This window comes from Crocodylus porosus, unplaced genomic scaffold (assembly GCF_001723895.1).
Source record: "Crocodylus porosus isolate Cpor-Errol unplaced genomic scaffold, CroPor_comp1, whole genome shotgun sequence".
NCBI classification, from domain to species: Eukaryota; Metazoa; Chordata; order Crocodylia; family Crocodylidae; genus Crocodylus; species Crocodylus porosus.
The window spans coordinates 130,133,933-130,147,368 of NW_017728931.1; the positions used below are offsets into that span (position 1 = coordinate 130,133,933).

At 43.3% G+C, this 13,436-nt stretch overlaps 1 protein-coding gene across 1 annotated transcript in view; it reads right to left on the reverse strand.

Moving 5' to 3' along the window:
- Positions 1 to 13,436, reverse strand: part of SEMA3A (semaphorin 3A) — a 165,308-nt gene that overhangs the window by 80,190 nt on the left and 71,682 nt on the right. Inside the window, exon 4 of the mRNA XM_019543651.1 lies at positions 2,165 to 2,258. Coding sequence (XP_019399196.1) covers positions 2,165 to 2,258 — 94 coding nt within the window. The remainder of the gene's footprint in view (positions 1 to 2,164; positions 2,259 to 13,436) is intronic.

Consider the following 13,436-nt stretch of genomic DNA (forward strand, 5'->3'; position numbering starts at 1 on the left):
AGGGAGTATGGTGCCGGTTGTTCCTCCCCAGGTGCATCACTTCGCACTTCTCAGTGTTGAATCCCATCCTGTTCTTATCCGCCCACCCCTGTATCCTGACTAGGTCTGATTACAGCTTATTCTTCCTTTTTAGTGTGCCCACTTACCCCCACATCTTAGTGTCATCCGAGAATTTGAACAGGGTGCTTTTTATCCAGCTTTTTACCCTAAAGGTAAAAGTTGTGCTTCCTGCTTTACATTTCTGCTTTAGACCTAAAGACTGGGCAAACCAGCATGAATCTGGCCAACATTTTGTAAAGTACCTAGGGAACTTTTATAGTAAAAAAAGCTAACAGTGATTTAATTAGTAACACAGGAAGATAATAACATGGCTGACAGGCAAGGATAGTATTGTAGTTAAAATACAAGGACCTGGAATGTTATTTCTAGGTCCTGCCCAGGACTTCTTGCAAAGTGTTGATAAATCCATGGGTCTAACTGAACCCTGAAACACAATCAACCAACAAGATGCTCAGGGATTCTGATCTATAAAGAAGAATATATGACAGAGCAAAAACCAGTTAGGCACTGAGTATGCCTATGAGAACAACAATGTTTTAAAGACATTAAAGCAGAGCCAAGAGAAATAAGATCATATTTGTTCAGGACCAAGTGAAAAAAAAGAATGTGAAAGACTAGACCCTGCTGACTCTGTGTGGTTGCATACCGTATGCACCATGTAATACTGGCTTGTCATCATCTTCTTTCTTTACTGAATATTAAAGTAAATAGTCAAGTCATTCCAGCAGCCCTGCCACAAATTAAAGTTGCTCCAGGCACCAATTTATACACTGGCCTTTTAGGCACGTGATTTCTTTTCTTTTCATTTGGAAGGTGCAAGTTGGAGCAAGGTGCGTGCTTCTTTCTTGTTTAAAAAATTACATGTCCCCAGGGCATCTCGTCACCTGCAATCATTAGGGGCTTCTAAAAGCAGTGAAACTAGGCACACTCTGGACTATGTTTTCTTGCTTTCTTTTATGAGTCATGTCTGGTCTAAATGTAGAAATGGACATGGATGGTTATTGGGTAAAGCACTACAATTGCCTATGTTTGAAAAGTAATAAGAAAAATATCCTAGGTGAGGCTGCTTATTATTTCTGAAGGATTTTTGCAAGACAGAGAGCTACAGACTTTCAAAAATCTACTGCTTCCTCCTTGAAACTGAAACTTTATCAAACCACTAGATCTCAAGTTTTAATTACTTCCCTTGAGCCAAGTTATATGTCAAGGACAGTGACTAACCCTGAGAAGATTTAACTGCTTAGATAAGGGGAGGACTTTTTTTTCCCTTGAAACAATATTCATTATTGTCCCTTTTTAAAAAAAATCTGGGAATGCAACGGCAGGAGAACAACAAATTACATGTTAAAATAAAGGGGGAGGTTGAGATTTTCAAACACATTTTCAAATAAAAGGGGAGGTTGAGATACCCAAGGCATTTAAGGCTAGGTACAGACATTACACTTTTATTGGTGGAAGTAATTGGAAACTGGTCTATACCCTTAACAGAAGAGAAGTTTGGCACATCAAGGGGTGAACATGTGTTCGGTTTGCTACCTATCTAAACTGGGCCACTTACAGAAAACCGTGTAACTTAGATCAATTCTGCCTCTGGCTTTTTGAATGTCTGGACGCATATCTACCATTAAGATGCCTAAGATGCTTGTCTACCATTAATTTAAACACAACTAACTTTAAAAAGTTTATTTCAATGGTGATCTTCTCAGTTACATTAACTGGACTTTATGTGGGTAAACCCTGGCCCCTGCAAGTTGTTAATTGTAAAATCATCACCTAGGTGTTATGCTTATCAATTTTTGAGGAACCTTTAATGCTACTGACTTGCCTGGACTGGAGGTCATTAACATTTGGCAGAATCAGACCTTTACAGAATTAGACTTTTAACTGGGGAAAATAAAGCAAAACAGAATCTTCATATAATCACCTTATTTCTAAAAAAACTCCAAACACTTTGATAAACCATATTCCAAATCAACCAGGAATGATATTGAGAAATAAACAATCAACCTCTTATAAATGCTGTGGTATGAAAAATAAAATGAATTAAACTGGTGGCTATGTAAGGTAAAGGTTGGTCTAATTTATTTTATATTATGGCACATACCTATCAAAAGAGAAGCTGTCAGCAACTTGGGGTCATAGGGACTTTTCCCTCGGCCATTTTCAAAATGAGAATCTTCTATTTTAAAAATGTTGTCCTGTTGAGAATAATAAAGCAACAGAATTATTTAACAAACGGGCACCAATATTGAGTCAGATTCAATAACATTTTATACAAAATAGAATTGCAGATGGCCAGCTTCTCAGCTGGGCCATATCAAGTTAGCCCCTGAAATCAGTCAAGCTACACATAAGTACACCAGCTGACGATCTAGGCAAAAATATGTGCCGTTCAACTAGAATGACACTGATGAATGTCAGTCAGAAACTGCTCAAAATCTAATCTCGAGTTCTGGTCTATTCCATTGTCATAAATTTCCCATTTTACTGAATTTGTTTTGAGTTGAGTGGAAGGGTGCCTGTTGAAGAACTAAGGACAGAACTTGATGGTTGGACTTTTGTATAAAAAAAAAATTAAAAACCCACACACAAAGCAGGTTTCATTAAACATGATATTCATACATTCAGAAACATTAAATTAGCATCAAATTCCATGCCCGTATCTTACTACTCCAAGCTTGAGAGCTTAGTGCCCAGCATTTCCCTACTCCCCAAAATTACTTTACATTTATTAGTGGTCATTTAGTTCAGTCATTTGTGATGTGCTGGTTGTAGAATCTATCAACTTGAGCACAGTATGACAAAATAAGATGATCAAACAAAACCTGAGTCAAAATTTGAACAAATAACACACCCACACACATTCTTTGCATGCTTATGCCTGCAACAGATGGGGTGCTGAAAGGTTGTCTCTTCACCTGCATGTGGTGGCAGGAGACAGTAGCCAGGCAGTTACGACCCCCTTTTTTCCCCGTCACACCGCCACTGGTGTCTGTATTCCCATTGCATTAGGCACTGTATCAGTACACATAAATAAGCAGTCCCTTGCCTTAAGCCAAACACTGTAGTCATATTTTACAAAACATTTTGCTTGCTATATGATAACATCTCAGCTCCTCATCTTAACTTTCAAGGCTTGGTAGCGCTCATTACCTGTCTCTTATGTCAAGGGTGGGCAACTATTTTAGCTGAAGGGCCGCTTAATGAGTTTTGGTGAGCTGTCAAAGGCTGCAAGGATAGCCCAGCCCCTTGACAGGTGCCCCACCCCCTGGTCACTATCTTGGGACCAGCAGTCCCAGGCCTAACCCCTGACCTTTGCCACCGGAAGTCCCTTGTCTTGCCCCTGGAAATGCTCCTTTTGGAAGTGGGGGGGAGGTTACCATCTTTGAACTGGGAAAAAAAAATCACACGCTAAGAGTCAAACATCTACTATAACATATTTTAATTTTATTACAAAAAATATTTTGCCATGTTTAGTGTTTTAGAGATGATTGCATAGTAGTTAAAAAATAAAGTCTTAGTCTTGTATATTGTGTGGGGGGAGTGTGTAGGGGGTGGTTGGGGGTCCGTATGTGTGTATGATCGGGTGTGGGAGGGTGTGTGGGGGGGTTCTGAGGGTGTGGCTGTGTGTGTGGAGGGGCATAGGGTATGTTGCAGGGTGTGTGGATGGGGTTGTGGGGAAGGGTGTGAGTATGTGGGGTTTGTGGAAGGGTGGGGGTGCTGTGGGGACCCCCCCCAAGGTGCACAATGCTCACCACTGGCAGCAGCAGCAGCAACGGGTTGGGGGGCACTCTGGGTGCTCATGGACCATGCAGGCACTGCCACCTGGTGGCACACAGTTCCAGCCAGAGCTGCACATGGCAGCAAGGAGCACACCCAGGTCAGCCCATCCCTATCATGTGGGGCTCCCAGTGGCACATGTGCAGCTCCTGGCACTCATGTGCCACCAGAGGAAAACCCTGTATGATGAAGCCAGGTGCATTCCCCTCTGCCTGCCCCCACACAAGCAGGGGGCATGGCTCCTCACCATTTCTGGTGCAGTCCCATAGCTGCATGTGATGGTGAAGGCAGCAAGTTCCATTGCATGGAGCTTCCCCTGGTGATGCACGAATGCTGGGAATTGTACATGCACCATGGGGAGCCCCACACAAAAGAGGCAAGTCAGCCTGGCTGTGCTCCTTGCTGCCATGTGCAGTTCTGGCAGGAGCCACGCACTGCCAGGCAGCACTGTTTGCACAGGCCACAAGTGCCCCGAGGGCCTCCACATGCTGCTGCCCACAGTAGCAAGGACTGTGTGCCATGGGGGGAGTGTGTGGCCGGTTCCCACACCACCGACCCTCCCTCACACCTACACCATGCCCACCTGAGATCTGTGCTTCTGCTAGCCCCACACTCCCATCCAGCTGCTTCTCCCCATTGCCCTCCACCCCCTAAACTTCCCTACCTGCTGCCCAGACTGCAGCAGAGGCAGGAAGAGCCACTGAAGGCCAGGAAGCTGAGCAGGCCCCCTGGCAGCTGCAGCTGTGGCAGCAACAGTCCTGCCTGAAAGCGGTGTGCTGGCTGGATCAGGACCTTTCACGCACAATGGTGGGAGCGAGGTATGCAGGCTGAGTGGGGTACAATTAATTGGTGGGTGCCCATGATCTGGATTAAATTGCCTGTCAGGCTGGATGCAGCCCGCAGGATGCTTTTGTCCTGCCCTGCTCTAATAGCAGGTACAGACATTTTACTTTTACTGGCATAATGCTAGGGATAGAAATTACATATAAACTAGTATGAGTGATCAGAACCTCATTCAAATCTGTAACACAACAGAAGTTCAGGGCACATAAACCACTTTCAACAGGCTGAAACTTGTTTAAGATGAACCTGGATAGATGTAGTAGCAGACCTAACTGATTTAGGTTAAATCAGTTTATTGAAATTCTGTCCTAGTTCCCCTCCAGATTCAGGCTAACTCTCAGTCCCCAGCATCCTAGGAATGTTTTTCACCTGCCCTGCAGACCCCACTTCACCAGGTGGGTGCGCTAGGCTTAGACAAAGGTGTCTACTCCAGCTGAGCATGAAGGTGTACTGTAGTGCCATCCTGGCTTCTGGCCTGGATCACAGCAGGCATGTGGCTGCATTTCCAGAAAAAAAGTGAATGTCTGTTCACTTGCTTATTGGTTCAATCTATGCAGCTTAGACTAACCTGTGAAAATTGAATTGATTCATCCTCTGGCTTTCTGATTGTCTGTACTTAGCCTAAGTAATTGGAAACCTGTCTATACCTGTAGCAGAATAGAAGTTCAACACGCAATATTGGTCTATATCCATAACAGAACAGAAGTTTGCCACACATAGACTGATTTAAAAATGGGAGAACCCAGTATAAGATCTGCACCTCCCACTCCACCAAAGGGTGAATGTGTGTTCTGTTCACTACCAATCTAAACTATTCAGCTTACAGAAAACTGTTTAACTTAGATCGATTCTGCCTTAGGCTTTTTGAATGTCTATACATAGCCTAAGCCTTTTACTCATCTCCCCATGCTCTTGTCCTTGCTTTCTTTATTGTCCTGGTTTCTTGATCTTGTAAACAACTGTGTGCTTTTCCTTATGCAATTGCCCTATGCCTGAAATTATATCTAGCACATTAATGAATCTCTCCTTTCTGTCAGCTATATCTTTATTATTTTATTCAGCCTTCCATGTGTGAACTCCATTCCACTACTCTTACTCTATTGCTGGACTTTTCCCCCTTGTATATGATTTTATATGTAAAAGGAAAATTAGGTCCGTAGTTTTCAGCAACAGACCCCCTATCTCATTCTTGGATAATAAATTAAACCAGTAAACTGATCATAATACTAGCATTTGACTACCATAATACAAAGAGCACTAATGTAGCAAGTCATTATTTAAACAGATTTTTTTTTTATCAATCTACCTTTTCTCGGGATTTCTTCTTAATACAGATAACAATTGCTCAATGTAAGTGCCAATGGATATTTGATAATGTTACTAAGTTACTAGCATGACACTTAGAACATTTTCCTAAGGTGATCCAGTGTGCCATTACAGGGAAAATAAGAAATACCTGCAGAGAATTATTTAATACATGAAGGACCTGATTTTTTACTCCATTACACCCTTTTTATGTCACCATAACTTCTTTGACAATAACTTATAACTGGCACAGCAGAGTAGAGAATCAGGGCAACAGATAGCCAACATGATCTATCCTTCTGTTGGCCTTTCAGTAATAACCTGTCTGGAATAGGAGGAGTAATAGAGAAATCCCAGTGTTTTAAAATTTCAGTTTACTATATAGAGACATGTGAACTAAATTCCTGAATGTATCAGCAAATAATACTAATACTAATATTAATGCTACTACTACTACTACTAAATATAGCATTGTTAGGTGCCAAATGCATGCATCTTGTAGCTTGAGAGAGTCCTAATAAACACTCTACCGGAAACCTAACCTACCATAAGTACGGTAACTTGCCCAAATACATGAGCATGCAGAAGTCAGAGGAAAACTTCACTTTTCAGAATACAAACACTAAACAAAACAAAATATTAAAGAAATACGGTCTTGCACAGCTCTTGCACACTTGAATAAATGTAAAAAGTGATACAAAATGTAGAAACAAACACCTGGACTGTTTCATCGCCCTTTATGGCATGGTCCAAAATCTGTTTTCACATGAGCTCACTGGTGCAAGACTGGGATTTTGACACTTGCATCAGAGGTCAGAATTTAGGCCACAGAGCTTCTGTAAAAATGTGCATTGATTGCTTTTAAGAAGTCTTAACTTTGATCCAAAATGAAAATGCAGTTGAAGTAATAAGTTAAAGTGAGAGGGTTTTAGTTAGACAACATTTAAGTAATTCACCGGTGGAAAAGTTCTTGAACATTTCACCTTTCTGAAGCCCTTTGGGTTATATAGGGATGTGAATGCAAAGAATCATATCTCAGTGAATCAGCAAAAACTTTATCCAGAAATAGCAAGAAAAAACATATAGAAGTCACAAACTGCTCACTGTTTCAAAAATGTGTGAGGCCTATTATATAATCAGAGACAGGAATTCATGAGGAGGCAGGCTTAACATACTTGCTGCAGTAAGAGGAAATTCTGTACAATGAAAAATATCAGATAGATGCTCAGAGGAAGGTTATTGTAACAAAACAATGGGTCTGATTCTCATTTCTACTAAAGCCCTTCCCTTGATTTGGTCTACTGGGGAAAATAACACTTAAAATGGGGAGAAAAATAATTTATTTCCATCTTAATATTCCTCAGTTACAGTAAACGGAAAACTAGCTCAATTATACTGAATGTACGGTAGGATACATTTTATTGTCATGGGCATTATAATACTATTCACATCTCGTATCCTAATCATGTACCCATGGCATTCACAGGTACATTAACGTAAGTTGGGGGGATGGAGGACTTAGAGGTGTGAAAGCCAGAGCTTGGTATGGTATTGTCTAAATCAGCGGTTCTCAGCCTTTTGCACCTTACTTCTCACCAACCGTTTTGTGCACTTTCTCTTCATTGACATATCAAACAAATCCTGTCAAAATTGCACGGTTTGAGACATCTGTTGAGTCATCTATCTGGAGTGCAAACAATTTTGATTTTTTCAATCGGACAACGAGTTGAAGTCCCACCTACACGACCTTTGCATCCCACCAGTGTGACGCGTCCCACTGGTTGAGAAACAATCGTCTAAATCACACTGAGCTGTGAAGCATTAACTTGTATAATAGTGTGCTGGAACTGTATTCACAAGCCAGTTGGCTCTTACTTTAGTATAAATCACTGCTTCCACACAGCGGGAATTTTCTCTGTACTAAAATACAAAACTTTACCGAGGGAATTTCGATGATTGTTTCCATTGCTTTGCCTTCCACATTATGGGATTTTTTGTGGGGGGGTATTATGGGATAGATAGCAGAAGATACATGCAGTCCAACTCAATTATTCCCATTATTTCTCTCTTGCCAACCCACAATCCATCTCTTTTAAAGAAGCTGGAGCTATGTTCAAACAGCTGCATGTGAGTACAGATGACACCAGAGTGAAGACACCACAGTGTTGGTCCATCACAAATTCACGGCAGCTTACAGAGAAACAGTTTACATGGCTGTACACAGCTTCAGCTTTCCAAGCCAGTCACAATGGCTGCCTATACACATGCTTGGGGGTGGAGAGGGGTGTGTTTTCAATAAAGCGGTTCCTAGAGAGCCACTCTAATTAAAATGTCTCACTGTCATGTGTATTAAGCCCCCATGGGTTTAAAAATGGCCATGGGATGCTTTATTTAAACCTTATTTGATGAAGTTTAGATAAGGTGCTCCGGCAGCCATTTTTAAATGTGCAGGGGCTTATACACATGCTAGTGAAACCATGCTGGAGTGTTCTAATTAGACCATGGAGCAGACTCAATTAACAAATCTGCTCTGATGTAATCTAATTGCATCTAGAATGCAAAGTAGCATGTGTATAGGCAACCAATAGCTTCAGCAGCCAGTCTGTCTGCAATGCACTAGCAGGAAAAAAAAGGACAGTGACTACACCACAGACCACCTTGTGCTAGAGGAACTTTTTGGAGATCTGTTTTGCTTTGTTCTAGATGGTTTCTGAACTCATAAAAAAGGTGTTGATTGGTGGAACAGGATCAGGTTGCCATGATTAACAATGGCATCTGGAAATTTTGCATGCAAAGAGCACTTTTCTGATGATTTTACAGAATTCACCCTAGCTCTGCAGTACCAGCACAACAGTGGCTACAGGTGAATAGGTAACTAATTTGCTGTGAGCAGAGTGTTTTTTGGGGCTATTGTTAAGAATCCTGCACTGCTAGTAAAAAGGTACTGATGCACGTCACCCCAGTCATTGGTAGACCATTCATAGTTTCACATAGATGTAATTCCCCACTTGCATTGGGGCTGACTTCATTTTTTTTTAACTCAAATTTCTGTGGATGTGAGGTTTTCTGTAAAATCTGTGATCTTTTAATATATATTCCATGAAAATGTCATGGATTCTTTTATGAAATATTTCACGGGAATTTTAAGGAAGATTTTTAAGTATGTGAATTATGGTTTCACTTTAAGGATTTTCCTTATGCTTTACATAACTTTTCAGTAAGACTTTTAAGTGTGGGAACTATGCTTTCATTGTCTGAAATGTCTATTATTTTTTGTAAACTTAGTAAATTGAGCCATGAACATTGTTAAATATGAAGACCATACATCCAGCTTTGGAAACTTGGCTTTTATATAACTTTTACAGAGAAACATTTATAAAAATAATCACAATTGAATAAAATAAATCTTTATTTTTTAAACAGTATAACAGTGAATTAATGTGAGAAATTGTGCACAAATACCAATACTTCAAACAAAACTAAAATAAAGATGAATCACAACAATATTAAAATAACTTGAATTGTTCCAAATAACAGTTCAACTGTTTATAATTATTGGTTCAAACCACTTCAAAAATGCCTTAAATCTTACAGTTACGTGTTGCCCCTTTTTTCCCCAGGTTACCTTTTGGAGTTGTTAAAGGTTGGAATGCCAAGACACTGGTTCCTTGTTTGGATTAGGGGAATCAAAGCTGGGTTACCAGAAGGAATAGAAGATGTAGGCCGGTGCCAAAAGGAAGAGGAGGTCTGATATAATTTCAGCAAAGCTTTCACATTTTCAGCAAAGCATTTTGTCAGATCACAAACTCCATATCTTTATCCATAGTCTTCCGGGCCATTGATAATGTTCATTCAACCACCTCTTTAGTCACAAAAAGGCCTTTCTCTTCATGCTCCCAGATTGCCTCTCTCCGTAAATTTTTCTCAGACCTAGGAAAATTACCCCTACTCCTAAACTGCCTAGCCTTGCTTCTTGGATGCATTCAATAAACATTTCCTGTGTTGGTCTTTAGGTGCACTTATCTTACCTGCATGTATCCTAGCCCATCTCTTTGAACTAAGGCATGTAACTTCCTCATTGGAAAGGGATGGATGAAATAATCTTTTGATGTTCCTTCCACCTCAACATTGGATTTAAGCAGAGTGGATTTAAGCCCTCAAGCCTATTCCTGTTTTTGACACAGACTTTCATGTCTGTCATCGCAAACTTGGAACTGGGGTTTATTAAGGAAGCCTTCATAGTTCTCAGGGCTATTTTGAGATCAAGTGAATTAATATTAATTTAAGGTACTAAAGATATCTGGAGGAAAGATGCTGTGATATATCAATCAAAGTGATGATTAAATGAATACAAAGTAAAAAAAATGCAGCCAAAAAAGTTGCTTATGAACTACAGGCTTATTCATTATGTGTTGTATGCCACAGGTAACCTCAGTTACGTAATGTGAGAAGACAAGCTTTTATAACCATTTCAGTTTTTATACTGAACAATACTCTTGTTCACAAGTGGCTAAGTATAGGCATTCAATAAGGCTGAGCCGGAAGCACTCTAACTTTCAAGCTTTACTCTAAGCATCCAAAGTTACGTTGGGATCAAGCAGAACACATGTGAGCCCTTGACAGGGGTGGAGCTTGAAGCCTGCCTGCATTGCCCAAGCCCAGCAGATAGGAGGGGGTTCTCATGTGACTTCAAGCATGCTCCACAGACTCAATGAGATGCCAAAGACTCCCAAGCAGAGCTGAATGGCCAAACCACCCTAGACTGGCTGGCAGGGACATCACAGCTGCCCATCTGCAGCATTAGCAGTTCATCATGATGTGTGCCCTCATGGCCATGAGCCACCAGCTGGCCATCCTGCACATGCCCACTGAGCACACCCCGCACTGGCTAAGTGTGCATACGTGCATACCAAATGCCTGGGTTCTGTGTGTGTGCATGTGCTAATGTGTGCACATACACACACAAAGAACCCAGGCATCATGAATACACACATACATACAGATATACAAACATACACATATAGAATCCAGGTGTCCACAGCATGACTGGGCCACCAACTTTCATGCGGCCAGTGAGGGTGATGCTCGCCTCTTGTGCAACTCCTCGTTCCTTGGGCTGATGGAAAGTGGGTGCTATGTACCCAGGGTCCCCAATTTTGTGATCAGTAATGTCATTCCTCCCCAGTCCTCACTGGGGGCTCAGCCTACCTCCTCTTGCCCTGGTTCATGATGCCTTACAGGGGACAGCTGGATTGCTGGAAGAAGCACTTCAACCATGGATCAGGCCTGTCACCACAAGCACATGTAGCACAAGGAGGGAGGAAAGGGTGATGTGTGTGGCCCTGGCTACACTGTGCAGGCTGTCCAGATCTGCAAAGTCCTGGCCAACTAGCTCCTCATCCATGTGGATTAGGAACTCCCCCCTCCCCCCTAACAGATGAGTAGAGGACAGGAGGGAGTTGACTGCTTATGTACTGGCATTGGTCCATAGGTCTCTTGCCATGATGTGCTCCTCTGGCCCTGCATCACAAGCAGTGCTGCCCACAACTCAGTCTGCCTGGGCACCATTCCCCTGTACCTCCCCACCCCCACTCAAGAGGCATACATGGGGCTGCATGGACATGTGGTATGAGGATGAGATGCATCTCAGTTTAAAATGTTGAGGCTGTTAAACTTTCACTGTGCTTAATAAAGAAAGCCTGTTGAAAACTGCCCATGTCTCAGCTTAACACAAAACAGCAAAGCTTGGTGGGGGGGGGGGCATCGGGGAGGGGGTCTGAGAATTGGGTGGCAGAACCTAGAAGGGAGTTTGGGATCAAGGGCAATGCTGCATGGCCTGAACTCAACAAACTTGAAACCTTGGAGGAGAGGCATGGGGTAGGGGGCTTTTTGACCCAGCATCCCACTTTCAGGGGTCTGGAGTCAAAACCAGGGACTTCCCCATATAGGACCTGACCAGCTGGATGACCCAATGTCCATCTGAGAGAGCTGTAGGCTGGGAGGCAGCTTCTGGGCCAAGGGACTGGGGAGGTTGCAGGTTGGGAGGCATCACCACAGCCGGTTCTGAAAACTGCTGGCCATCCCACATGGAACCTTCAGCCCCTGGGATCACATCTCCCCCTTCAAGGACTGTGGACTTGTGGCTCTCAGAGACTCCTGGGACTCATGTCAGGCACCTAGCCAGAGATGGGGGGCTGCCTATCCCCACCAAGGCTGTTCCACCCCCCTGCAATGGGACCTGAGTCAGGGGAAGCAGAAGAGCTCCTCCAGTGGACCTCCCAGTGGGAGGGGATGGGGAGGTGGACAACCTGGGGCCAGCTGCCCCAGTGACCACCTGGCCTGATGGGCTCGTGGGCCACCCTTCCCTCCCCCCCCCCATTCTGAATGTTCCTGTAACCCTTCAGGGCTTATCTAGAACCACTTGGGGGGTCAGAGCATATGGGGTGACTGCATATGGAGTGTTCCAGGACTATGTGCATTAACTCCCTTATCCTGGTGTTGCCACTCTCTCAATTCCGCTGCACCATGGGGTGTCTTCTTCAAACAGCAGGTGACCATCTGTACCCCCCAGTCATGCAACTTGGCAGCCTGGGTGTAAGCAGCCCCTGGCCTGTCTATTTCCCCCTGTACACAGCCTGATTCATTCCTCCAGCCGGCCTTGCAGCCTCTGGTGACAGAAGTTGGTGGTGCATGCCCTGAGGGCAGAGACTGCAACAAAAGTCTTTGTAACATCTGTTCATTTTGCTGGTGCCTCATATACACATCTGTCATTTGCTCAGCAGGTGTTTGGCTGTCCATCTTGGACCTACCATACCATCCATTATGACCTAGCTTCATGCGCACATTCAGAGCTTGCAGGCAAGGGGGAGGGATTGCCTGTATTGTGAGAATCAGAATCAGCCGGAGCCCATTGGGCCTTGCCCACAGCTTGGATCAGAGGGGAGGGGATAAAGTGCTGTTGGCCATTTTCTAGCCTATCCAGGTGCAGGACCTGAGAGTCACCCTGGCAGCAGGATCCGAGTGGCTGAGACAGTTCCCTTATGGGAATCTTTCCCTCACATGTGTCCCTTTCCTGAACTGGAAGGGAGGGAGGGAGACCTGGGCAGGGGGTTTTGCAAAGGGGCATTATTTTCTAGTTCCTGTTGCACTGTGACTGCAGCAGGTTTCAGATACAGATGCGTGATATCTCCTGTCCCTGGCCTGTTCTCTGTGAAAACTGCTATTTACCCTTTTGCTTGTTGAGCTCAGTAAACACTATCCACACATTTCTGTGAGTGCTTTGGAGGGAGGGGGAGCTATCTACATGCAAGTGCTTAAGGTATCAGTACTTAAGCTTGACTCTCCCATGGCCCTAAAAGAAACGGCAAGGACATGTTGATTACACAGGTTTATGATCCCATTGAATGGTACATGCCCTCTCAAGAGCCCAAGAGTGGTGGAGGTGGGTG